The 27,432-nt window shown below is 38.9% G+C and overlaps 1 protein-coding gene across 1 annotated transcript in view; it reads right to left on the bottom strand.

Annotated features, from left to right (window-relative positions):
- The window catches only part of LOC139739956 (scavenger receptor cysteine-rich domain-containing protein DMBT1-like), a 37,968-nt gene extending 11,827 nt beyond the window's left edge, over window positions 1-26,141 (bottom strand). The window contains exons 1-8 of the mRNA XM_071650554.1: window positions 25,873-26,141; window positions 23,008-23,331; window positions 17,848-18,174; window positions 16,809-17,168; window positions 16,252-16,578; window positions 14,266-14,583; window positions 13,328-13,855; window positions 409-732 (exon numbers count right to left, since the gene is read on the bottom strand). Coding sequence (XP_071506655.1) covers window positions 409-732; window positions 13,328-13,855; window positions 14,266-14,583; window positions 16,252-16,578; window positions 16,809-17,168; window positions 17,848-18,174; window positions 23,008-23,331; window positions 25,873-25,999 — 2,635 coding nt within the window. The 5' untranslated portion in view covers window positions 26,000-26,141. The remainder of the gene's footprint in view (window positions 1-408; window positions 733-13,327; window positions 13,856-14,265; window positions 14,584-16,251; window positions 16,579-16,808; window positions 17,169-17,847; window positions 18,175-23,007; window positions 23,332-25,872) is intronic.
- Window positions 26,142-27,432: the final 1,291 nt, after the last annotated feature.

The following is a 27,432-nucleotide window of genomic DNA, read 5'->3' as shown; positions in this document are numbered from 1 at the left end:
GCTGTAAATGTTTTATAGCTTTATTAAATCATTTTATATTCTGATGCAATTCTTTCGTATTTCTTAGTCATGATCAATGATTCTGAAGTCAATTTTCTCACGATTTATAACTTCATTATTTTGAAGTTTATCAAATGGTTTATTTTGCTTTGGTTTTGATTTATATCTATCAGACCTCACGGGTAATTTGCCGGAACAGGAAAAATTTTAATGTTGAATGGTCACCCGCGAAGAAAGTTTGTTTCGGGCCTTGATATAGGCTTATTTATGTATAGGCCCTATATATATGTATTATTTTGATTTATATATATACATATCGTGATATTATGAAAACATCACCCCATTGTTTTATTATCCTTGTTTGACTTTATATTTCTCCCTATTTTAAAATTGTTCCTAGAAGCTTACCAGGGGGCGAACACACCACCCCTGCGTCCTCCCTATGGCTGCAATCGTGGTTCCCCCATCCGGGGAAGGAACAGTCAGCCAACATTCTCTCAGACCCACTGCACCCCACGTTGTCCATGAGAATGGGTTTGCTGTCACTACCACGGCCGAAATAAGCATATTTCTTAGCATCGATGGCGTCCCCGTAGCCGAGCTGTCTGCAAACCACCTGTGCGTCCTCCAAGTCCCAGAAATCATCACAAACTGTACCCCATTGGGAGTCGCGAAGGATCTCGACGCGTCCTTCGAACCTGTTGCTTCCGCCGACCAGACGGACTGTATGTTCTGTGTATCAAAAATGTAGCATGACATCTGTTCTTTAATGCTCATTAGACGCTTTAGATATTCGTTTTCTATGAATAATGACAATAATACCAATGATAATAATCATACATGCATAATGCATACATTTTGTTTGATCCGCGTATTTGCAGTAACAGTAGTCACGATAGTAATGTTACGATAGAGGAATACATTAAATGCCAACTGCTATTCATTAATATCCAAATTATCGGAGACCTCCCCGTCGTCAGGGATGAAAATGTCAAATGTTATGCATAGGCGTATATATATATATATATATATATATATATATATATTAGTTTGCATTTTGCGCACTTATTCCCTAAATGTACCACTATCATGGTATCCTTCCATTCCAAATAGTTCGTTCTTTGAAGATCTGACCATGAGCTGGTAACTGTAGTGTTTGTTAAGGCCGTATCACACCAGCCTTGCGTGCGACTTGCAAAGAACAATTTTGACTACCCGGAGGTCCACGTAGATATCCGCACATGATAGTACCTAGCATGTATCTAAAAAGTAGTCGCCCGGAGGTGCGCACGCATATTTTTTTACCCGCAGCCGTGTTTAGGCCCTGTCACACCTTTCCGGGCAAGCTACTCGGGCTTGTTACGTGTAGGGATTTTCTAGCATACCGGACATTCCTGAGGGCGGAAAAGGATTTGTGCGAGTCAGCGCATGTGTCTTACTTGCTGGACGCGTTATACTTGCCTGTATACTGCGTGACCTTTGTACCAGTCGCGTGGGGGCTGACAACTTAGTGAAGGAATTCCTCGAATGGAATGGCTGAAATTTCACAGAATTTCATTATCTTGGCTGCATACGGGACTGCGAAGTACCTGCGTGGGAATTGCCTGGGAAGTACTGCCGCTAAGGGTCTCCTACTGGCGTTCTGCGTGGACCTCTACGGGCATTCCCGCGACTCACACGGAAAAAGTTTTGGTCATGCTCAAAACTTGGCTGCGGTTAAATCGGACTTGGATGAGCGCCTCCGGGCAACTACGCGCTAGATACTGTCAGGTGCGGACCAACTGCGGAGAGCTCCTTGGAGTAAATTTGTTTCCCCGCAAGTCAAGCCGCAGAAGTTCCCCCGTACGGTATGACAATGCATGAATGAAAATTGCAAACATTCTTGTTCGCCCGCTGAAAATCTTCTACGTGCTGGAAACTACCTCCTCGCCACAAGCCCGCGTTATGGTGTGACACGGCCTTTACCTTACGTATAGAAAAATGAATCGAACTATCATTGCTAACTTGCTTTCGGGGTCTTATCAGCATTTTATGTCACCATGTTTACTGATTCGGGTAGACAGTTTACTTGTATATTGTTTTTAACATGGAAAATTGGCTAACAGGAAGCTCTTGAAGTCCACCGATTGGAAGGTCAAACATAATGACAAGACACTACAAATGAACATTGACGACATCAGGGTGGCTTATCCACGAGAACAAGAAAGAAGATGGTGGTATATTCAGGTCGGTACAAAGTATGTCAAATTCATTACAGGGGTGATAGTATGCTATTGCCTGAGATGAGGATTCGGCTTTTAACTTTATGAGAGATACTGAGAAATCAGTTATGAAGATTTCCAAAGCATACAATTCTAAGAGGAATTCAGAGTTTATTAATTTTGATAAAAGTCGGTTTTGAAATGGCTGAGATATTCGAAAAGCAAAGTAAAACAAAGGAATCCTAATAAAAGATGGGTGGCACATTTTTCTCTAGATCCCTTTGTTTTGGATATTTCAGTCATTTCAAAACCGATTTTTTATCAAATAAACTTCGAATTCCCTCGACATGTCTTTTGTTAGTCACATTAACATCACAGAAAAACATGCGAGTTATGCTACATAGTAAGTCGAGGGGAAGGTGCATTCTAATGTCTTTTATTAAACATTTCAGTATTTTAGCAATGATTGACACACATTGACAGATGAGGTCATCTGAGGAATATTGGTTAGGAAGTTTTTTTTTTTTTTGGGGGGGGGGTGTACCCAAGTATCTGATGAAAAAAAGAAGAAAAAATATTAAAAATATATGGAGTATTTCTAGATATTCGTTTCACTGCAAAAGTGGTGGATTTCGGGGCCAGTTTAATACCCTGATAAGGAAATAACGAAATGAGCTTCCAGGACTGGGTACTGCAATACAAACGTCAACACATATAGCTGCGGGTTGACTGGAAATTTCCAAGTGAAGCCCTATGTCAGTTGATACAAACAAAGTGTAATGATAGCATTGATCGACTTTCGGATAGACGGGATAAACAGTTGTTATGTATTATATATAAGATTGTAAACGAAAACATGCCTTCACATATAAATGAATCATTTATGTACAAACAATATTTGTATAGTTTGAAGAAGACAACCCTCCAGCTAGATGTACCCAAACCAACCACAAATTTAAAAAAACGCAGTTTCTCATATCGTGGTGCCCTAGTGTGGAATAGTTTGCCAAGTGATGTTAAACAAAGTGTTTCTTTAGCTGCATTTAAAAGTGCAATAGATACGTTTTATAGAAAGGTAGGATTTTTAAGATAATTACTTGCAGTTTTATGATGAGTATGTGTATTAAGTCTATATATATTTGAATGGTCCCACTTTACTTTCTTTTATTTTTTTCGTTTCTTTTTCATTTATCACATGTTTGTATATAATGCATATTTTTCTTCTTTTAATGCGTAAGTGATTTTATGGAATTATTTCAGTATAAATTGTAGTATTCTTTGATATGTTGTTGATTTTACAGAGTATAATAATTGTGTTTGCTTTTATTCTCTTATGTTATGTATATTAAGTATGAAATGTTGTATTATGTTTCCTTGATCTGTTTTTACCTCTTCACGGACTCACTGAAGAACAGCCATTGGCTGAAGTGAGTGACTGTATCGAAATGAAATAAACTGAATCTGAAACTGACATATCTTTTTAAAGCTATCTATTCAAGGGACATTCCAGACGATTTTCATAATTTCACATCATGTAGTACATAAATCGACAACTCCATGTATATATTTGTGGAATTTATCGTGGTTCTTGAACAGAGAAACAATAGTTTGAAAAACCTTACACAAAATTACACTGAACAAGGATGATGACATAGAGGTTCACATATTTCAGAAATGTAGCAGTGTAATTCTATTACAATACCGCTTGCTTGCGAGTTCACCTGTGTATAATGTATGCATGCCTTCTTCTTTTGTTCTGCTTCCTTGTGCCCCAACTCATGCATTCTCATGGTGTCTCTGCCATGTCATCATCCTTGTTCATTGCAATTTGTTCTAAATTGTGAAAATACACTGTAGTCTTATTCTTCATCCTAATTATCACAAATTCTGAAACTCTGTCCTCAGTATAACTAATTTATAGTTGTTCAAATGTAAAAATCTGAAAATCATCCAGAGGTCTCCTTTAAGTCCATTCTTTCATGTCTAATATTTCCACAAGTATGATGTTTTATTTCACAAAAATCAGCAATCTTTTCCACTGTACTCACCTAACTGGGCGACTGCATTTCCTAAGACGATGAAAAATACACAAATTCTCACCGTATGTCCCATAATAGTTACCCAAGCCGCCATGACAATACACGGTGCTGTTGAAACCGCACTCCAACGCCTGTACAGTTAGCCAATACCGAATGTTGTTTCTTGTGTCGTCTGTGTACTTCGGAATGAGAATTAATGTTCTCTGCCTCAGTGGCACTGAAATGATCTACCGGAGGCATATACTGTCGTTATGATCGCCTATGGATAACTGACGTTCCGTCAGCGAAAATTGCGATCAAAAAGTAAACAAACTTTTGAGCCCAAATAATTATAGTAACATACGTCAGTGGTACCGATCTATTCCGTCACGACCATAAGCATAAAACCTGTTAATATTAACTTGGTCAATCTCCTGTGTTAAGATCTTTGTATCTACATATTCATTTTGGTGTGTATGTGGGTACATATATATATATATATATATATAAATATATATATATATATATATATATATATATATCAGGTATCCACACTAACTTTTATTTTTGGTGGCCAAAAGGCAAACATCTGACCCTGTTTTGTGGCCCGATCGGGCCACCAAAATCTTCATCTCTGAAATTTTGGTGGCCCGACGTGCGTTTCTGGTGCTATACAATGATAGTGTTATATGCGTGTGTGTGTGTGTGTGCCTGTACGACACAGTGATGTCGATATACCTTTGGCGAGCCTTTAGGGTGGGATTTCACGGAGCACGCGAACGATTTGCGAAGGACGCGAATGACAAAATCCAACATTCGGAAAAGTTTTTCTCCGAATGTGTTCCGACAATGAAGCCGAAAACTATTCTTGCGCATTTTGTGCGAAGTTTCCACGACGTTTGTGCGAATGTCGTGTGTATCATTGCGAAAGTACAGCATGTTACGTACACGAAGAACACGCGACGGAAATGCGAACAACGAAACATTTCCTATAATCATGGGAGAAAATGTACCCAAGGAGAGGTGGAAGCTGTCTTGAGTTGAATTTTTTTCTTTCCTCTATTTCTCCTTTCTTTTTCTCTCATTTCTCTATCGTGTGCTTGCCTACATTCTTTTTCCTAATACCTATCTCCACTAGAAACGAGCATCTGATTTTTTTTTCAGTTCCTCCGACACATAATCTCTATAGTTCAAGTGAAATTTTACATACTTAAGATTGATCTTAAGTGTATTCTGCGATTTTTTTGTATATCAAACATTTCTTTCTCTTTGCTAGTCTTTAATTTCTTTTGTTACTATAGTTGTTAATAATTCTTTGATGTTTAGATGTATGCTACGATTTTTATCTGTAGAAAACGTATAAGTCATACATCCCCCAAACGTGCGCTAAACGTTGGCGAGAATGTCTGAAAATGTACGCGAACAGTTTGCGATTACGTCGTAAAATGATCGGAAAAACTTCGCAGATTTCGCATAACATACGCGAGACATTCTCCAAAGTTTCAGAGTCTGTTTGGGGTTTCACGAACATTTTGCGAACATCGCGCGTGTCTTGCGAAGGTCTTGCGCATATGACGAGGCTTTAAAGACACTTTCGAGAACAATTCACGAGCAAATCACGACCAAGTGTGCGGAAAAGGTTCGCAAAAAATTTCAAACTTTTTTGAAATTCTCGCCGAAGTAAAAACGACATTCGCGAACAACTGACGACGCTTCCGACCCCTCACGTTCGTTTGCCGAACTTTTGCAGACTAAAATACGAATGCTGGATTTTGCCATTCGCGTCCTTCGCAAATCGTTCGCGTGCTCCGTGAAATCCCACCCTTTTACTCTTAGTTACGTGCCCGGGAACTTTATAAGCATATAACTTTAGAAATGAATCCTTTTTAGATGAAAAGCTGAATACATATCTCTGTAACCTTGACTCTGTTAGTGAAGTAAAACCTATTCGTGTTCAGTCAATTTAGCACCCTTTTTCTGATTTCAAAACGTCTGAGCAGAAAACGTCTACGATGTTTGCTGTACTTCCAATGCTATGATGACAGCGCGGACATATTCGCGGCAGTGTCACATGGTAAGACGAATAGTACAAGTGTAGTTCAAAGATCACTATATACATTAGCCTATCTAAACAGAGCTGTATCAGAGAGATAGAGTGTTCTAAGTATCATATACTAACCGCAAGTACATATCTCTACGAGTTGTACCCTCCCCCTCTTGGCAATACTACCTCCCTCCTCTCTCTCTTCTCTCTCTGTCATTTTCAGAAGCTTCTTAAATTCTCGCCTTGTATATAATGGATAAATCATGCCAAAGAAATTATTGACAAACAACCACGACAGAGCAACGTGTTACTCTCATTGATATCATATCACACTGTACAATAAAAAAATTGTTACAGTAGTCCGCTCATATTCCCTGTCTAATAACCGTCTATTTTGTTTCAACCTGTTAACATTTATACTTTACGGCAAAATGAAGACACAAATCCACTCGCACGCACTAAAAAGAAAATGTATTTTTCTAGTCTAATAGTCTGTTCGGGGTCCCCCACGTTATGTGTGCCTATCACGTAACTTTTCACCTTTCGGACCTCCTGGGCTAATGTATGTTTGTAGAATATGTATCAATATTTATTCAATGTGCTGTTTGAACCCGTTGATATTTGCATATTTGCATGCAATTCTATGGCACCACGATGTACGCATGCTTCCAAACTCAGAGAACACTACACAAGGATAGACGACTTTGTTCAGTAAATATATTCTAAATGTGCAGAAATCGAATATATATATATATATATATATATATATATATATACTACGTCGAACTATCCATATTTGTGTATATGTTTGAGTGTGTACAATCTAATCTCCCATACCTCATATGAAATATTTTGCAATAGTATACGATCTTCTCACATGTCTAAAGCAATACTTCAACGAAAAATACACATTTCAGTGGTAACAAGAAATCATTCTTCACAGCGCATGCATTATCGTTCTTTCCGAAAACGGATCGCAATAAATCCCCAGAAGTAGAATTGGGACATTGACTTTGATCAATCATTGCCCAACAGATCGTCTAATAGTTGGTAATCAGTGAAAGATTCGTAGATTGTCCTTAAAAATTATACCCAAATTTGGTAATATTACATCGAACTGTTTTACTCGTTGATAAATGGGTTTCCTACTGTCTCTGCCATTATTGTGAATGTTGTCAAGCATTTCAAAAAGGAAAGTGAATATTATGATTGACCTATAAGGCCTAGCCAAAAGCTTATCGTCAGACTGAAATGGCTTGAGCGAATCAAAACTATAGTTGCAACAAAAAGATTGTGAAGTAGATGTGTTCGTATTGGTATAACGTCTTGGGTGAATTAGAACTTTTGTTAAACTGAAATTAAGGTATTCTGAAAATGAAATTTGTTCCCAAAAAACGACTCCAAGTGTTTATACCAAAATATAGAGACCTGGTCAAACAGGAAGAATAACAGATGTAAGCAGTACAGGGGTAATTTTAGCGTCATAGAAATATTCGTTTGTTTAGAACAAAAAATACGATATTAATATTTATAAACAAACGAAATATAAAATGGGGAATATGACTTACGATATTACAAAATATAGATTATGAAAAAAAATGTCTCATTGTTGGAAGTTATATAACGTATAATGCACAATGTATGCTGGGTTTGACTTGTATCGTGGAACTGTTATAATGATAATGTATATTTGATCTTGACCTATTTGCCGACAAATTTTAGGTCCCAGGTTGTATATTTTTGCATATTGCATAATGAAAACGAAAGCATAGTAATTATTTACTTTTACAGTACAGGAGCATACACACAGACACACACCCATGCATCCACTAACATAAGTATTGCAAGAAGCACACACACACACACACACACACACACACACACACACATTCGAACATCTAAAAACACATACTGACTGTCCTTTTTCTTACTTAGAGTTCACAAAGTGAAGAAATAAAGAAATGAGAATGTGTATGTAATCGCAAGGTAACTGATTCCAAATTTCATATTTCTGTAAGTCATATTTCTTTTGTTTACACACATCAGTCAAGATATCGTTTTTGTTTGTTCTGAACAAATAAATATGTATGAATATATATATGGATATATATATATATATATATATATATATATATATATCTGATGCTAAGAGCACGCCTTTACTACTAACAGGCGGACTATCAATGTAGTATTATTTGAAATCTATGGCGTTTTGAAACTTTTCATGAAAGCACCTTATTTCATGATTGGCGGCTTAAAGTGGAATTGTATTTTTGAAAGATGCTTTTAAAATTGTAACCAAACTGTTTCAGGACAGTTACCCCCCCCCCCCCCTTATTATCCCCGGCTATTACACCTGTTATTGAAAGGGCTACAGTAAATACTACAGTAAAGGGCTTTTTACACTTGTAAATTTTTGCTTAGCCCCGGACCAACGGTGGGGCTAAGGGGGGGGGGGGGGGCCTTAGCCCCACCGTTGGTACGGGACTATCCTTAGCCCACTTTCTGTTTACACTCGTTTTTGCCAAAGTGGGCTAGCCCCACCGATAGTACGGTACTATCTGGCCCTGCAAAATAGCAGGGGTTAGCACCGCAATTGCGGTGCCAAGCAAGTGAGTGTAAACAGAACGAAAAAATAATCCTGGGCTAAGCGACGGAGACGAAGTCCGACCCTCACTGACCAATCAGAAACGAGGTAATCAAGTGCTGCCGGTGCGTGCGTGTACGTGTACAGTACACAGCGTAATTATGAATATTCATGTGGTTTGGAAAGTCCGGGGCTAAGAAATACGAGTGTAAAAAGGTCAGTTTTCTCCTTAGCCCCGGACAAGAGATAGTACGGGACTAATTGGCCAGTGTAAAAAGCTGAAAAAATTGGTACGGGACTAACGATAGTCCTGGGTCAGAGAAAGTCCGGGGTTAAGAAACACAAGTGTAACAAGGGCTTAAGAGTTAGGGTTTGAATTTGGGTTTGGGGGTCAGGATTTAGGTTCAAAATTATGATTAGGAATAGGGTCATAGGAAGGGTCGGGGTAATTGTCCCAAAAACCTTTAAAGTCGATTTGAACAAAAAAAAAATAATGTTTTATGGCATAGGCAAATATTGAAATAACAGATTCACACATGGCACGGGCAATTATTGAAATAACAGATTCAAAAATACATAGAAATAGTCACGGAATTTCTTAACTTCTTGGACGTTCGAGATCCCTTTTTAGCCGCTCAGCGCTGGCGTCGTTGTCGTCAAATGCCTTAGCTGTATCTACATCCCGGATGGCTCAGCTTGTTGCTTAGTAGACTTCGTAGACTTGGCTCTCAGCTTGACGTTCACCCATGCCGACAGTCGCCCAGCTCCCTCTGCCTTCAAAACAGTTCTGCTACCGTAAAATTAGACCCCTTTCGAGACCAGCGATACCCTAACACAACCGAAAGACGACTAGGCAGGTAAAAATTTACAGCATCTCGTTGACGTCGAGTAAAATCTTGTGGTTGAAGGATGGCTGGAACCCGTATCGAGCTTCGACGAAGATCGACGCATACGAAGTGCTAGCTGAAATGTTTCTCGTCTTTTTACTCCCTCCAGCCGATATTTATACTCAACCCTACCCAAGCCAATTACCATAAGACCCAGAGAAAAGTATGCAACAAGAACTCAGTTTACAAAGCAAACTATATCCATTTGCTATATTAAGACTTCCCAAGTGAGATGACGCCTGTCCCAATCAGAACACAATTGTCTGCCAGGCAATCACCTATCAATGTTTCTGAATCTCATTAACCTAGTAAAACCTATCCTCATTTTCTAATGAGCTTGCATGAACCTAACACAACAATGTAAACACACATGACTGAATCTAATTAACCTCACAAATCATTGCCTCATAAGTCTCTTTTATTTTTCTTGTCTGGATATTTGTCTGGATTTTCTTGTCTGATTTAATGCCGTCTGGAGGCGGCATTAAACCTAATAAATTTCTATGCAGTGTAACAACATCGAAACTACATCTTGTGATTCCATACATATGCACTGCATATGAACAAATGTACATGTATTCCTTTCCTGACACTTACCCAGTACTGTATTCTAAAATACTGTCCTTCCCTATTTGGCATAATCATAGCAAGTATGGTTATCAAGTGTACCAAGCATACAATGATTATTACTAAGCTAAGGGAGGAATAATTGATCAAACTCAGATTCACACTTTTTCGGAGGAGAATAGTATAGAAGATAAAACTATGCAGAGAAACAACTTCAATTCAATTCATTTTAAAGCAAGTTTTATTTCAAATATCACATTTTTTCAGGTACAATTAAAACAAATGAGTGTAATACAAAAAGTTAAAAAAATATGAAATCAAAAAAAAAAAGAAAACCCCAACACAACACAACATTAGCATTTTTACAGTGGGGTAGTAAAAGCGGATTATATTGAAATATGTCACAGTCATCAATTCAAATCAACCAAGTTAGAGAGAGAGAAAGCGATAAATCTCGGCAATTGCGAGTAATAATTCTGCGTGGCAAAAAAAAAAAACAAACCCACCAATAATCCAACTTAAGAGGGCTACTCTTTCATAATTGTCATCTATGGAGAGCACAATATTGGTTGTGAGGGAAGAACTCTTTTTCTTTCCATTGGTACCTAATTATGCTGACAAATGTTATAATATACAAACCTAAAAGACAACAATGACAAACTGCACTTTTTTCAAATTTGAGAGTCACATGAAGGAACAAGGAATGTCTCAATGATTGAATGAGATCTGTCCATGAAAATTGTCAATCAAATAGGCCAGCAGGTTCGTGTTTATGGTTTTCTTTCACCTTTTCATTGTCCATAACTTCCAACATGGTCATGTTGTCGAAAACTTGGTCGTCCCCCCCCCCCCCAAAAAAAAAGGTATCAAGCCACAATCTATTTTTCTCTCTTCCTATTCAAGACATAGTACTAGTATATCGCTGCAAGTCATGTGTTGAATATAAACAGAGAAAATGGACTGTTTGGGTTGGCCTTTGTCGGAGTGACCATGTTATCGGACAAGTGGCTATGTTAAAGGTTGTGGACCATAAAAGGTTAGGAGAAACCCTAGACACAAACACGTATTCGTACAGGCTGACCTATTTATTTGACCACTTTCATTGATAGATCTCATCCTTTTCAGTGAGGAGACATCCAATGCTTCTTCATGATAACACCCAAACGTGGAAAACGCGCAAAAAGTTTATCATAGTTGTATTTAAAGTTATCATGCTCAGTCATGTATGGCATTTTTATCAACATAATAATTATGTACCAATGGAAAGAAGAAGAGTTTTCCTTTCCTCACATCCAATATTCCATTCTCCATAGTTAATATATCATGAAATAGTAGCCCTCTAAAATGGGATTACCTTTTTTCATAAGCGCTGTATTTTCTGATGAAAGGCATGATAACTTGTTTATTTGTGACATAATTCGCACAAACCCCCATTCTGATATCAGACAATGGACTGCTACAGATGTCTAAGTAGTGGAAATGAAGAAAAAAAAATGTTCGCAATAGTGCTAAATTAGGGACAAGTTCATGCAACAAACCGAACAATAAAATGTGCTACAACCCACCACAAAAAGTAAAAGAAATACATGCCACAAGAAAAGAGTCTCAGTATAAAAGTATTTTAGCCGTGCATCAAACATGCATGATATATCTATCATTAAACAAAGAAATTCGTTGCAAGGTGTTGTGGCATCTATTGCCTCATTGTTTGAGAATGACTCGTGATTTGAATCACAGCTTCAATGTGGTGATCAAAGGCTATCATTTCCAGAGTCTATGGCTAACAACTATGACGGTATAGAGGATTCAAACCGTGACACAATCATCAACCGCCAACGAGATCGGTATCCAGCCAGTGACAATCTCCAAGTATTTGGCAAGCGAGATTTTCTTATAAACATTTAAGCTTCTATAATTGGAAAAGACATTTTTGACAGAGGCACATTGGATGTTAGCACGGTTTCTTCGAGTACAAAGTTTTTTTGGTTTTTTTTAGTGAAGATCCATTATTCTTTCTAATAGTTTTAACAAATATCTTACTTATAACAAAACACGCTTATCTAAAATATATAAGAAACTACTCACTGGCAACAGCAATAAGCCAAATATCTGCTTCTCTTTTGGAATTGTTTTCATTTCAATTGGACCTGATCTTTGCCAGGTTTTTCCATTTTTCTCTCCAGATGTCTGTCTGGTTCTTTGTTATCTTTCCCCTTATTACTTTTTTTTTTTTGGGGGGGGGGGCAATGTTGAGTTTGATCTTATTTATCTTGAGCCAAATGAGATTATCATTTTCATATCATATCTTGTCCAGGTATAATGACTATTCATTCGTGACAACATATCCAATGTCATCAGTACAATTCATCAATGATAACGTCATGAAAAACAACGTTCAACTTCGTTTTCTATAATACTACTACTATATCCAGAACTCATTTATTTTTTTACCTTTTAATCTATTTTCTCTTCTAATTCTGCAGTGTTCATTAACGTTTTTAGAGATTATCATTATTTACATACAATTTTTCATTAACAGATAATATCAGTCTCTATGATGTTAAGCTAATATTGTAATTGCATTCATATCATAAGAGTTTAAGTCGTAAGTTTCAATTTCTGTAAAACCAATGATTCAAAATTCATACATTATGATACACTTGTAAACCTGTACTTTATTGTCTTAGAGCGGAGGTGGGGACGCCCATCAGTGTCGGCTTTTTCTTTAATTCTAAGGGTATTATTTTTCTTTAGAGTCTCTTCATACATCAGCATTTTGGAGCGCTGGACATCAGCGCATGTATTCTTTTCTTGAAGTGATAAACAAAAACCGGTTGTAAATGTAACAACGTATTAAGAAACAATGTTTTCATTAAATTAAACTTCTGGGACGCTCACTACGTGGAAACCAGGGCTCATTTGAATGACGCTTGCAAGCACTTTTGATTTGAACCCTTTTATGGACACTTTCAATTCACAATGTAATCTCGAGACCATATTCTTAAATTGAATGTAGTTTTAGGTTTTTGAATTTTGATGTTGTTGGTCATTCGCATTCGCCCCAAACTGAAGGCCCCAGGCATTGATTTGAGTAACAGTGGTAGGACTGGTCGGTGAATTGACCGTAACGCTGAATGCAGCAGCAGCTGCAGTGTTAGCGGGACCACAATCTACCACGGGAAGACCTGTCACTGCCGGCGGAGATGATTGACCGTGTGGATACGGCACGTACAGGTACCTCTGAGGACCTTCCACACCGTTGCTGCTCGGCGCGGACATGACTGCGGTATAACTGGGTGGCGGTGCCGAGTAGGGAGGTGCGTCTTGCCTTGGGTAGTTTCCACCACCACCGCGGGCCGCTGCCGTGTCGGTGGCAGCGGTGGGATTCCCGCTGACGGAAAACACGGTTGGTGACTGACGTCGTCGCGTCTGGCTGGATGCCGAGCACACAGTTCCGATGATAGTGAGGATGATCGTGAAGCCAAATACTGAACACACGACGATAACCCCAATCAGCCATCCAGCCATGCCTTCTTCTGCGTAATGTGGATCTAAGTATGTCATCATTAAACCAGAAATGTTGGCTTCACATGAATTAATTGTAACTGATAAAGTTCACTTGCGTTTTTACCAAGTGTCATAACGTATTTATTTTGCATCTTTCATAAAAAGTGAAAGTGTTTGCAATTGCTCATTAAATGTGTGTAGAAATGGTGTCTATACAACTTGAGAAAGAAAGACCTTTGTGGATCCCTGTGAAAACCAGCCTTCGGCTGACGAGGTGTTCCACCCCATGATTTGAAAATATCAATTGCATTGCATTGAATTGAATTGAGCTACAACATTCATGTAATAAGTTGTCATTCAATCAGTTATTTGGGAGAGAATAAAATCATGCACAGAGTACCACCTGTGCGGTACAAGTCATCCTGAATAATGCTTGCGAAGTAACGGGACTCACCAGAGTACGAGCAATGGACTCCGACATCCTCACTGTGGACGCAATCGTTTTCTCCCCAAGGCCTGTGGTAACACGACGACAGTGACCACTCATATCCGTCGCAAGACACATCGTCAAGGTGGATAGGCCCGCTTCCTTGTCCGTAGTACATATTAGCAAAGGCGACGCTGGAGTAACCAAGCTGACGACAAACGACCTCTGCCTCGTTTTCGCCCCAGCCGTCATCGCACACAGTGCCCCACTCGTTGTTATGATAGATCTCCACTCGACCACGGTCTGAGAAAATTCCGTCAACGAGACGGACATCGCCCTCGTTGACTACGGCGATGACATTGTCGTGGGCAAAATGCAAGTTGTGACCAAAAGTGAAGTTTAAAACAAACGTCCTAATTTGCCGATGATTGATTATTCAAACTCACTCCGATACAAATGAAGTACGCGGTGAAACATCATTACATAGTATGCATATTATGTAAGTCATTTAGAGGTGCATTAACAAAATGTAAGTGATAACTGCTCCCAGAAACGGTAAGCTTTTGATTTGGTAACCCTTTAAACAAATGTTTAAAGCCAAAAATGAAGAAGCCTACACTAATGACCACCAAACGAATGCGTATTACCACGGGTAAAATGGAAGACGTTAAAAACTCTTTTTAAGCCCTATTCACACATAAGTGAAGACCGACTGCTGACCATTCTACGACCTCTTCTCGGCATATTTTTGAAGTGTTATTTGTTTTCATATTCTATATTCTGAAAGGCGGCAAAGGGTTGTCACTAGTATACAAACTGGTATTTGTCAGGTGGAGGGTTTCGATACTCCATCGAAAACCATTCCAGGTGACGGGTCGTAAATTGGTCAGCAAGCGGTCGTAGAATGGTTGCTTGATGGGTAACCAGTTGCCAACCAATTGCCTTCTCCATAAATGTGGTTGCGAACCATTTGCCTAGTGGTTGCCTATCAGCTTACATGTACCACTTAACAAAGACACTACTGGAAACCTTTTCTAGAGTATGTGTCCACGAGCTTCCAACATTATAATCGTGTAGTAATTGTTGGTGACCTAAAACGAAAATCAGCAACTAATCGGCAGGTGATATCTAGTTGTCTTCATAAAGTCACAAACCATTTGCCTAGTGTTTGCGGACCATTTGCGATTTTTTTTGCACATCATACTTGTTTTTTTCTTAGGGAGGGGGTTGCAAAACGTTCACAAAGCGTTCTCCAACCGGTCGTCAAGTTGTTTGCAAAAATGGTCGACAGCTGATTGGCAACAGGGAGGTAATTGGTCCGCAACCAGGCACTGCTCAAACATCTGAGGTTTTGGTTGTCGATGGTCGACAGAAATTTTCTTGCTGGAGGTCGGCGACCAGTCGTATAATGTGTGTAAATGGCTTAGGCGCGATATCTCTTGCATTTGTAGTACACTGCCCCATTTCTTTTTTTTAATGCAGAATTGATGAGATCTCCAATATAGTGACAGGTTCAATTAATAAGGAAAGTACAAATACTTCAATGCATGAAGTAACCGAATATATTAATTCAAAGCATACTTGTATTTCTTTATTCATTTGGAATGGCTATAAGAGTTCCGGAACATATATTTTTCGTTTTACCGAATATTAACGATTCCTTTTTTTATCGCTTAATAAGCTCCGGCAGGTAATACGAGTCAAGACAGAAAAAGAGTATCGGAAAGCTGTTTTGAAAAAAAAAAATCACAAGCACAGAAGAGATGGGACGCATAAATTTTCTTTTTCTAGTTTCAACGTTTGCGGTATGGAGGGGGTTTCTCTTACATCAGCTGTTGCTCCAAAAGAGAAGGCAAGAGGCAACTTATGAAAATTCCTCAGGGCAGAGACGTCTATCCATTTCAAACAGGACACCTATAGATGATTTATGATAAGTCCCCTTCTTACGCCCTGTAGGCAGAACAAGGCAACCAAGATAGTTTCAACTAGTCGCCTTCACGCTTCCATACTCACCATAAGTGTAAGTGCTGCATTGCACACCGACATCCTCGCTGTGCTGACAGTCGTTCGAGCCCCAGGGCTCACGGTGGGAACAGTAAGACAGACGAGATTCAGTGCCCACACAGCTGACGTCATCTAAATGGATTGGGCCTGTTCCGGCCCCGAAAGACTCTCGGTAGTCAATGACATCTCCAAACCCGAGTTGTCTACAAACTACTTCTGCCTCATCCTGGCCCCATCCGTCGTCGCACACAGTACCCCATTCGTTGTTGTGGTAGATCTCCACTCGTCCGCTGCCCGACCAACTGCTGCCAGCAAGACGAAGGTCACCTTCTTCCGCTGTTTGATGTTAGAGTAAATAGGAATTGATGACCACATGTAATTTCTAGAGCAAGTTTGGAGTTAGATGGGAACTCTTTGTCTTTTTTCGGAAAATACATGTTTGATTAAAATGGAGTCAAATGCTTCTCAATTAGCCAGAGTAAGCCAGATTAAACATAGCATATATCGACTCAATCACAGTTTTTCCAATACAGAACAAAGTTTATTGCACGTTATTGCTCGCTTACCGTTTGAGGTGGTGGTGGTGGGTGGAAACGTCGTAGACTCAACATCAGTATAGGAGCATGATATACCCACTTCGTACCGGCAGTCGTTGTATTCACCCCACACGACGTTGGCGCACTCCGAAAGTTCATCTTCGTTACCTGAGCAGCTTACGTTTGACAAGTGGAAAGGGCCATATCCATACCTGTAGTACCATTGATTTGCTTCCACCTCCTGATACCGAAGTTGGCGGCATGCAACCTTTGAATTGTTGACGGTCCACCCAATCTTACAGATATTACCCCAGGAGCCCCCATGGTAGATTTCCAGTAGCCCATTGGACGACTTCGTTCCTTCAACAAGTCGGAGTTCCCCTTCTTCAGCTGCATATGATTAACAACGAGAAAATGTCCAAAACATCATCTGTTAGTGCTTAATTACAATCTACTTACAACTGAATTACAATTAGGAAAATATGTGATTCAATGCTGAAATCATAGTCACTACTTGCAGGAGATTACTCAAATGTGTAAAACCCCTACGAACCCTCCTCCAAAAAAAGAAAGAAAGATAAATAAATGAAATTAAAGTATTGTACACCTCGTAATTTTTGCACCTAAAACTTTTTTTTCTTTATTGTTGGGCTCAGCTAATTTGTTTGTGTTAAGAGTGCATTCTTGTCTGTTATGGTTGATAGAATATTAAAATTTAATGCATTTGGATTCATTAGTAATCAAAAAATATGATTCCTGCATGTAGCTGGTGCTTTGTGAAGTTGTCTCGAGCATTACTCTACGAATTTATAGCCCATGTATATGTTTCGATAAATATGATTGTATTTCCAAGCACATATTAGTAGGTTATTTTGCTGATACACGAAACATCACGATTCCAATAATTTATTGGACCATTTGAACACCCTAAGACAGCTGTGAAAGACTCGAATACGAAAACCCAAAATTGGTCTGGGCCCACCTTTAAGATCGCAATGACGTTTACTATACCAGGTCACAAAAAAAAGACAGGGAGGACAAGTAAGTGACAATCCTTCAATATGCTTACCGTCATGACTGCATATTACCCCTGCATCCTCGCTATGGCTACAGTCGTGATTTCCCCATCCATTACTGCCGCACTCACTTAGCTCGTCTTCATACCCAGAGCAGTACACATTATCGAGAAAGATGGCCTGGTCCTCTCGACCTCTGCCAAAGTATGCCGCATTCTTTGGATAGAGGGCGCTCTGGAAGCCGAGCTGCCTGCACACGACTTCTGCGTCATTCAAGCCCCACGAGTCGTCGCAAACGGTACCCCACTCGGAGTTGTGGAAGATTTCCACACGCCCTTCGTGACTGCCGGATCCATCAACAAGGCGGACTGCTCCATCCTCTGAAGAAAGAAAGAAACAAACACACAACGATAACAATAATGGAAATAACAATCACACAAAAAACGAGACAAAAGAAATCAAAAGTGATAGTTAGAGGTTGATACATTGGACTGAAATCAGCTCCAGTTCATTTTAAAAATGTAATATCGATAGGCATATATAAGCATGTACATGTTTATTGCGTATACGGAAAACACAGTCCAGTTCTGACGTAAACAAGGGGAAAAGTACAAATTAGAGGAATATGATACAGAAATACACGTGTTGGGGGACAGGCAAGGTGTAAGTATAAAGTACATGTCATAAAAACTATGCTAATACACGTAATTCCTACAACAGTGTAATAATGCATTGTCTTTGGCTCGGGGTGTACACAATTTATGGACTTTAACACCTGAATTACATCAGTTTTTATTGTGCGATAAATGATGTGATCTCTCTTTTGAGAGGAATATAGTCCATGCACAAATTTTGCTAATAGCATGCGTTCATGTAAAATTTGGAAAATTGGAGTAAAAAAATCGCATCATGGAGCACTTTAGATTTCTTTTGTTTTGTTTTAAGAAACCGAACATAGTTCTCATCAGAAATAATTTAGCTCTTACGATCATTGATGCAATGCTAAAATTTATTTCTCACTTAATTTAAAGCCTTAACCTTGAAAGCTTAAATAGTGCTGATGTAGTATTATGTACAGTTGAACCTCTCGTATCCGGACAAGTCGGGATCGGGGCTCATCCGGATAAGGGATTTGGCCGCATACGGGAGACTCAAACTTAATGCTTTATACATGTACATAATACATACACATGTACTGATGTAGCCCATTGTAGTACCACATGTAGTAATGTGTATACTGCAACCTTTTCATTGTTACACTCAGTAACAGACCCCAAAATAGAGGTTAGTGTTTGCAAGAATGAAATCATTTTCTTTTATAAACTCTTGGGAAGATTTACCTAAATAATTGTTAAGAAATGTATCAAGTAGATCTTGAAAATAAACAGTACGAGTTGACGAAACTACGCTTCAAAATTCGATCATTACGGCTCGGCAAAGTTGACTGTAGGTCGCCATTGTTAGATGGTCTCCCCCCCCCCCCCCTCTCTCTCTCTCTCTCTCTCTCTCTTTGTGTGTATACTGTGTGTGAACAATTTTTGAGTGTTCAATATCATTCGTTGCTCAGCCAATGACTCGAAACAATGCATATCAAGTGTCTATCTAGTCATATCGACGGCTGTGTATGGACCTATGCAATGCGATATGAGAGGACTCGAGCGCATAATCTGTCCATGTTCTTGCGATTATTTGGGGATGTTTGGGGATGTTAAAATTTCTGAAGGTAAGCAATTTGGAAGGAAATCTATGTTAATGTTATGTATGTTAATAATGTTGGAAGTAATATGTAATTCATGTGTGTTTGTGTAGGAGTTCTCAAGGAGTTGGGAATCCCTCTTTCCTCCCGTAATTATATAAAAAAAAAAATCACGGCGAGATTGCGTCCGTATAATAGAGAGATCCGGATAAAGGGAGGCCGGATAAGAGAGGTTCAACTGTAGTTCGAACCAATTTTTTTCGTCAAGAGCCAATACAAATCATATTGGGGAGTGATAAGGTGTAATGACGTGTGTCGCTATTATGCGCCCTGAGCACTCTACATTGTGGAGTGGATTTGGCGCAATATAAGTCATATATTGTTACTATCATGATTATCATCATTATTATTACTACTACTATTTCTATTATAATTATTATTATTATTATTATTATTATTATTATTATTATCATCATCATCATTACTAATAATAAAAGCGGATGCAAATGATTGTAAGTTTGCCTACAAACACATTAGTGTGTGAAACGCCTTTCAGTAACTCTCTTGGCTCGGACCAGGAGCGGACCAGGGGGGTGTTTCATCAACGAGTTCGTCGGACAAATTTGAAAAGCTACTGAAATCTTTGCGTCTGATTGGCTGATTGCAAATTTGTCGGTGAAAACCTCCGACGAACTCGTTGATGAAATGCCCCCCAGGAGCCGACCAAGTCGAAAATTTTGAGTTTATGAATGGGTGGGGGCCAAAGTGGCCCGCGCCAGGTGCGGACTATTTTGGCGCTGCTGCAGCTAGCACCAGGCGCGGACCAGGAGCGGGCCTGGCGCTGATCGAAGAGTTTATGAACGATAGCAGCGCCAGGCGCGGGCCAAAATTCCTTTCACGGTCAAAGGTCACAGCTTTCGCTGCTCAGCTCGTAAGCGCGCGGCACGCACATCAGATATCGCGCGAAAATGCACTTCCGCTCTGTCCATGAGGTGTTAAGTTACCACGGCAGTTATCCCTTACTTGACCGAGTTTATGAATGGGTCATCGGAAAAGTAGTGCGGCTCTGCATAGTTACTGAACGCAATTTTTAGTGCTTGGCGCGGGCTAATTTGCCTCGGACCAGGAGCGGGCCACAAATGCATGAGTTACTGAAAGCGGTATATATAATACGGTTGGCAAATCTGCAAATTTGCATACAAGCACATACAATATGTACGTCCTTGTAGCATTCAGGGAGCAATTGGCAGGCTATATCTTATTCCTGCATGAATGTATTCGAACGCAGTGGGTGAGCTCTGTTTTTTATTTGATTTTCTCTTAACAAAGGTATGGTAAGAAAGGCAGTAATTTTCAAAAATAATTAGCTTAACTTTTTACTTTGTTACTGTAGATACTGAGAGAGCAATAACAATTTTTATCGTTCTCTCAGTACCAACACTTGAGAAAAAGCGAATCGCTCTAAAATTTGTGTGAAGAAACAAACTGTTGGTGAATACAGTATGAACTTTGTTTCATTTTTGTGTTTGATGATATTATCACGCCAACAAGTGGACAACTTAAAGGGAATGGCTAGTAACTGATCAGTGGGAATCAGTGGGAATGCTGAGGGAATTGTTCCAATCCTCGTGGGATTCATTTAAGAGTACATTATATATCTATTCTTGTGTGAAAATAATTTGCTTCAGAATGGTCTCATATTCAAGTAATGTGCAGTTTAATGTTTCCAGGTAAGCGTCCCTGGTCAGTGACGGGGCATTAATCTGCACATTACTTGAATATGAGACCGTTCTGAAGTAACTAATTTTCACACAACAGTAGATATATAATGTACTCTTAAATGAATCCCACAAGGATTGGACCAATCATCCCTCAGCATTCCCACTGATTCCCACTGATCGGTTACTAGCCATCCCCTTTAATATATATATAAATCAATGAAGTGTATTATCGTTTTTATTATATGCCTATCATATTATGATGATATGGTGACACTTCCCTAATGCTATAATGTTATTTCCGTTTAACAACATTGTTCTCTGTCAATTACTATTCAATATTATATCCCTCATGTAAAGTCTCTTGCCATAAGATTATACAGAGCACGAACATGGTTTAGTTTTACTAGCTAGCTATACGAGCAGCTGGATGCGGTGCAATTGGTTACTAGCCAGCGTGATATAGTACCTTTGGGAATCCACGATTTGCACCCAATCGTAATCGTGTGATCGATATCTACATTTCTCACTTAAGAATGTACGCAGTGCGCGTAGTAGCGATACTTTTGAGCGACAGTCCTGAGGCTTGTAGCTAGCTAGCGCTAGCGTAGCAGCGCGGTGCGCGACAGCATTACAAAAATGTGTGGTGCGATGGCGTGTGTGTGTAACGTTAACTAGTGTGATCAATGCATTCAGCTCAATTGACAAAGTGACTGCTTCAAGTAACGGAGGAATGATCGCAGGAGGACACCATATCAGGTACGAATTATAGGAATAAACTAAAACCGATTTTGAAGATGATCTGGGTAACAAAGCCGCTTTAGGCCTACTTCTAACATAGTCCTGGACCTCCTCGATCTTTCGGAGTTTTGCACGCTGTAGTGTAGCTCGTGTGTAGGCATCAACAACCGGTAACAGCGCAGCGGTACGTGTCGTTCGCTACGCGCTGTACGCACTGCTGCTGCACTGCTACGGCCTAACGTTAGATTTATCGTTCAGGAAACCTGCACATTTTTCCAAAAGGGAACCGCCATTACTCTAAAAAAATGCTCGAGAGGGATATAAAACAAATATCGACTGCTTTCTTTCGGGCCATGGTAAAACTATTTGATCTCGGTGATTTCTCCACAGTGCCATGTCCCTCGACTTCGTCTCGGGACATAGCACTGTAGAGAAATCACCTCGGTGCAAATAGTTTTACCATCTCCCTCTGCAGCAGTCGATATTCTAGAAAGCATCCCTCATGATTAAACTCGTCACTAAGAAATCAAAACAATATATTTCATTTTCATTTTACTGAAGCCCATTCGTGACACGCAGGATAAAACTTTCAGTGGATCTAACTGGCGGTCGCCACTTAATTTTCTGGCGGCCACCACATAATTATCGATATGGACATTTCTCATAACTATCGATATCGCTAAACGATAATTAAGTGGCGGCCGCCACATAATTATCTGGCAGCCGCAACTTAATTATCTGGCGGCCGCCACTTAATTATCGTTTAGCGATATCGATATTGCTAATCATGTGGCGGCCGCCACTTAATTATCGTTTAGCGATATCGATATCGATAATTATGTGGCGGCCGCCAGTTAGCTCCATCGATCCACTGAAAGTTTTATCCTTGCGTGGCACGAATGGGCTTCCGTATTACGTTATTTCAATGGCAATAACTCTTCTGATATTTTCCTCATATGATTCTATTGTGTTAACATTGCATATGATAGAAGAACACATTGAGGATGCTTTACAAATATCATTTTTCATCGCTGATGTGATTGTTCTCAGACACTTACCAGGAGCCGAACACACCACCCCTGCGTCCTCGTTATGTTGACAATTGTGGTTCCCCCATCCGCGGAAGTAACAGTCAGCCAACATTCTCTCAGACCCGCTGCACCCCACATCGTCCATGAGAATGGGCTGGCTGTCACTTCCACGGCCGAAGTAGGCATTTGTCTTTGCAGCTATGGCGTCCCCGTAGCCGAGCTGTCTGCAAACCACCCGCGCGTCGTTCCAGCTCCAGGAATCATCGCACACGGTACCCCATTGGGCGCCGCGAAGGATCTCGACGCGTCCTTCGAACCTGCTGGTTCCGCCGACCAGACGGACTGTTTCTTCTGTTTATGAAAAAAAAAAGTTGCGATGATAGCATGACATTGTGTCTTGTGTTTATATGGCACTTTATTTATAATCGTTATCTACAGCTATATCATATTTAGAAAATAAAAGTGTATAAGATTAGTGAAAAAAGAAAACAGACACATACGCAATATATACATATACGTATGTCTGTATTATATATTACATACATTATACATTGCACGGGCTTCTTTAAGGTATGTATTATTTGATTACATGTAGGCTACATACCGAATTATTTTTTTTTTCTTTTTCTTTCTTTTTTGGTTCTACCTTACTATAATTTTCTGTAATTCCTTTTGATCACCACCTAGTACGTTATCTTTACTTCTGGTGAAAAAAAAATCGTTTATCATTACATATTATGATATGTTTTTGCCCCTTTTTAGTAACCATTTTGTACGGATATTGTTGTTCTGATGTAATGTAATGGAAAATGACTGTGATTCAAGTCGAATGTTTATGGATTTTTTTTTCAATAACTTTCAAAGGATACTTGCAGCTATTGGGTATTAAACAAGTCAAATGCAATAGACACTGAAATGAAATTAAGTCTGTTAAGACGAACTCCTTTGGAAAGATTCACATGTCATTTGAAGACGCACTCTATGATACCAAATGTGTTGAACAGCTGCATTCCTAAACATTACCTAACATTAAACAAAAAGATGAACACTGATTTTGACTTGTTATGTCGCAAGATGAATTTCACACACGCACACGCACACACACAGACACACTCACACATACAAGCACACACACACAGGCGCATTTACATTTGTGTTATTTTTGAATAGGTATTCAAGATATTAAAAAATGAAAATAATTCTTACACTCATTAAACAACATAATTATGAGAAACAGAAAACATAAGATCAGATGCCTGTTTTTTTTTAAAGATCAAATCAGCCAACCGATAACCCTTATCAAGACCACAACAACAGCAACAACAATACTCTTTAATTCGGATCCGATATTGAAACCATTCAGTACTAACAAAGAGAGTTCTGAAACTTTAAATGACATTTTTATAACAATAGGGAAGAAGATTGGTCCTGTGTATCAAATCTCTTGGTCTATAAATGAATTTCGTGGAGTTTTGTTTTTGTTTTTGCTTATTTCGGTATGATTGTATATATTCAAGAATTCTGAATGGAAAAGAACGGGTGTTGTGGGGGGGGGGGAACTACATGGGTTGTACTAATGTAATACTGGCCATGAGCGGATGCCAGTCGGATACTGTAAAGTGTATGCCCTTTCACATTTGAACATGAATTGATCCAGCCTGCCATCATGGTAATCTTGGTTTTCTATCATCATTTTCTATCACTATGCGTTTCAAAATGTGTCCACCATTAATAGACATTAACTAAGTGTAGTTTTGATTCATTTTGTTTTCAAGTCATAAGGGGGCCTTGGCTGTCACTTCTATAGCAGAATCTTCGTCAGGTGCAAAATTATAAGCGTAAAAATGGATTTGTCATTTTCCTCTGCAGAAAATTTCGCTAGAATCTAAAACTTGTGACTTTTTTCACTCAGATTTACGCTATCTGGATCGCTATTATAGGTCAGCAGATTTCAGCATCATTTCTCTGTATTTCTATTTTATATTATAACGGAACCATCGTATAGAAAACAGACAAAAATTCCACTGGTATTTATTCATCTACTTATGTATGTATGTATTTATTTATTTATTTATTTATTTATTTATTTATTTATTTATTTGTTTATTCATTTACCCTATACTGGATTGCTTTTATAGGTTAGCAGATTTCAGCATTATTTCTCTCTGTTTCGACTTCATTTAGTAGTGGAACCATCGTATAGAAAACAGACGAAAATATTACTGGTATCTATTTATTTTCTAACTAGTTAATTAATTAATTAATCAATTGATTAATTTATCTATTTATTCATTTATTCATTCAATTGTTAGAAACCACATGAAACACGTTAAAATCCGCATCTTTCCATACATGGGGGACATTAGCAGTGATAAAGAAAAAAATGTAGGAAGCATTTAAAGGTGAAAAACTACACTAGTTTCATTTTGATTTTTTTTTATTAACCAACTGGTTGCATGGCAAGTGATTAATCAGTTCTTTTCTATTCTTTGCTCTTGTTTTTTGTTGTTAAAAATCAAATTAACAAAATAAATCAAATGAATGAATGTATGAATGAATGAATGAATGAATGAAAAAACGAAAGAATGAACGAACGAATCGCAACACGCTTCGATACATTGACTGTTTGACAAAGGAAAAAGACCGGAGGATATCAGAGTGGCTTATCCTCTCGAACAAGGAAGAAGACGAACTCAAATTCAGGTCTGTACACAACATGCATGACAAATACACTGGACCTCTGAAGAGGAAGTCATGAAATGGTTTCTAAGGACTGGGTATTTCTATGCACACCTCATCATCAATTACGTAAAGGTGTAATGTGCCATCTCAAGCATACATTCACATTGCAAGGGGCGACACTAGGTCAGCGATTTTCCCAACTGCACTCACCTAACTGCGCCACTGCATTTCCGAAGACCATGAAAAATACGAAAACCGTTACCGCATGTCCCGCGAAAGCTGCCCGAGCAGCCATGACAGTGCTCTGCACAGTCCGATGTGGATAGCCCTCAGACATCAGAAGATACTTAGAATCGGCCAGTAGAACCAATTATTTTGTAAAACTGTTGCGTTATGTGTTGCCACTGTACCTCAGAAAGAGCAATTATGGTCTCCGCCGTACAGGATACTGAAATGATGGACCGAAAGCAAGTACTGTCGTTATGATTGCTTTTGGAAGACTGACGTCATTTAGGGAAAAAAAGGAAAGGTAGCAAGTAAATAAACTTTGGACCCAACCCAATAAAGCGTCGGTTGTCAGTAGCATTGGGCTGTTTTCCTCCACGACAATAATCATAAAACATGTTAATATTAACTTATAACAGAATCTTGTATCAATATACAGGGTAATATCTGTTTGCTTATTATGTATTTACATTATATATTATATATATGTATGTATACATATAATTGCATATATATATATATATATATATATATATATATGAGTGTGTGTGTGTGTGTGTGTGTATGTGTGTGTGCGTACTTGTGTGTGTTTTACACATGACTATCAATGTATCTTTGCTGTTGCTTAGATTTATGTCTAGACCCTTAACCTTAGCTCTGTCGGTGACGCAAGACCTACACACACTTCAAACTTTCTGGTTTCGTAGCGTGTGAAGAGCAAACGTCTATGATAGATTCTATGCTTTCTATGCTATGGTGACAGCAGACATGTTCACACCACAGTCGTGCAAGGTCAAGGACTAATAGAAAGGTCAGGCCAGGATCATCACAATATAGCATATGTCAAGGCTAATAAGATCATCATTTACATGAAAAGGAGAAAAGCAATTCAGCTCAATATATTTCAGATTCAACTTAGATTTTATCACAGACAAACAAACTTTGTAACAAACTTTATAACAAACGTTTCTTATTTCAAATAAAATTATATTTTATCAATGTAATACGAAATGCATAGATTCACATTTGAAATCGGAACACTGCAAAGAGATCGATGTTAGATTTAAAACCCTGGGTGTTCAGTCTTACACCGATCAAGTGTCAACAGAGGATTACACCGACAGGTGTGGAAAGTATATGTTGTGATGGTATTGAAAAGGGTTCACGTGACACTTCGTGGAGTTAATTTTACACTGTAGCTGACAAGGTGATTTTTTTTTTGGCACTGCGCTGGTGTTGATTTAACAATGACACTACATGGTGTTGATTTGATATTGCTGGTGCTAACGTCAATGGTATGACCCCCAACCAGTGTCAATATGAGACCACACCAACTGGTGTTACTGTGGTGTTTTTTTCCCCCATAAATCAAGTACTTTATCGGATTTTTTTTTTGCTTGTTTTGTTGAAGTTCAAAATTAACAAGAAGAACAGTAACCAACTGCATAATTAAAACCCAAAAAAGTGTCTTATTTTGAAGAGACACCCGGAGATGCTAATTTAACACTACAAATGAGCACCGGAAATTTTTCCAGCTCGATGTTT

This window comes from Diadema antillarum, unplaced genomic scaffold (assembly GCF_040938485.1).
Source record: "Diadema antillarum isolate AM-2024a unplaced genomic scaffold, OU_Dant_1.0 seq00000822_RagTag, whole genome shotgun sequence".
Classification (NCBI taxonomy): Eukaryota; Metazoa; Echinodermata; class Echinoidea; order Diadematoida; family Diadematidae; genus Diadema; species Diadema antillarum.
This window is presented reverse-complemented; position numbering and strand designations above follow the sequence as displayed.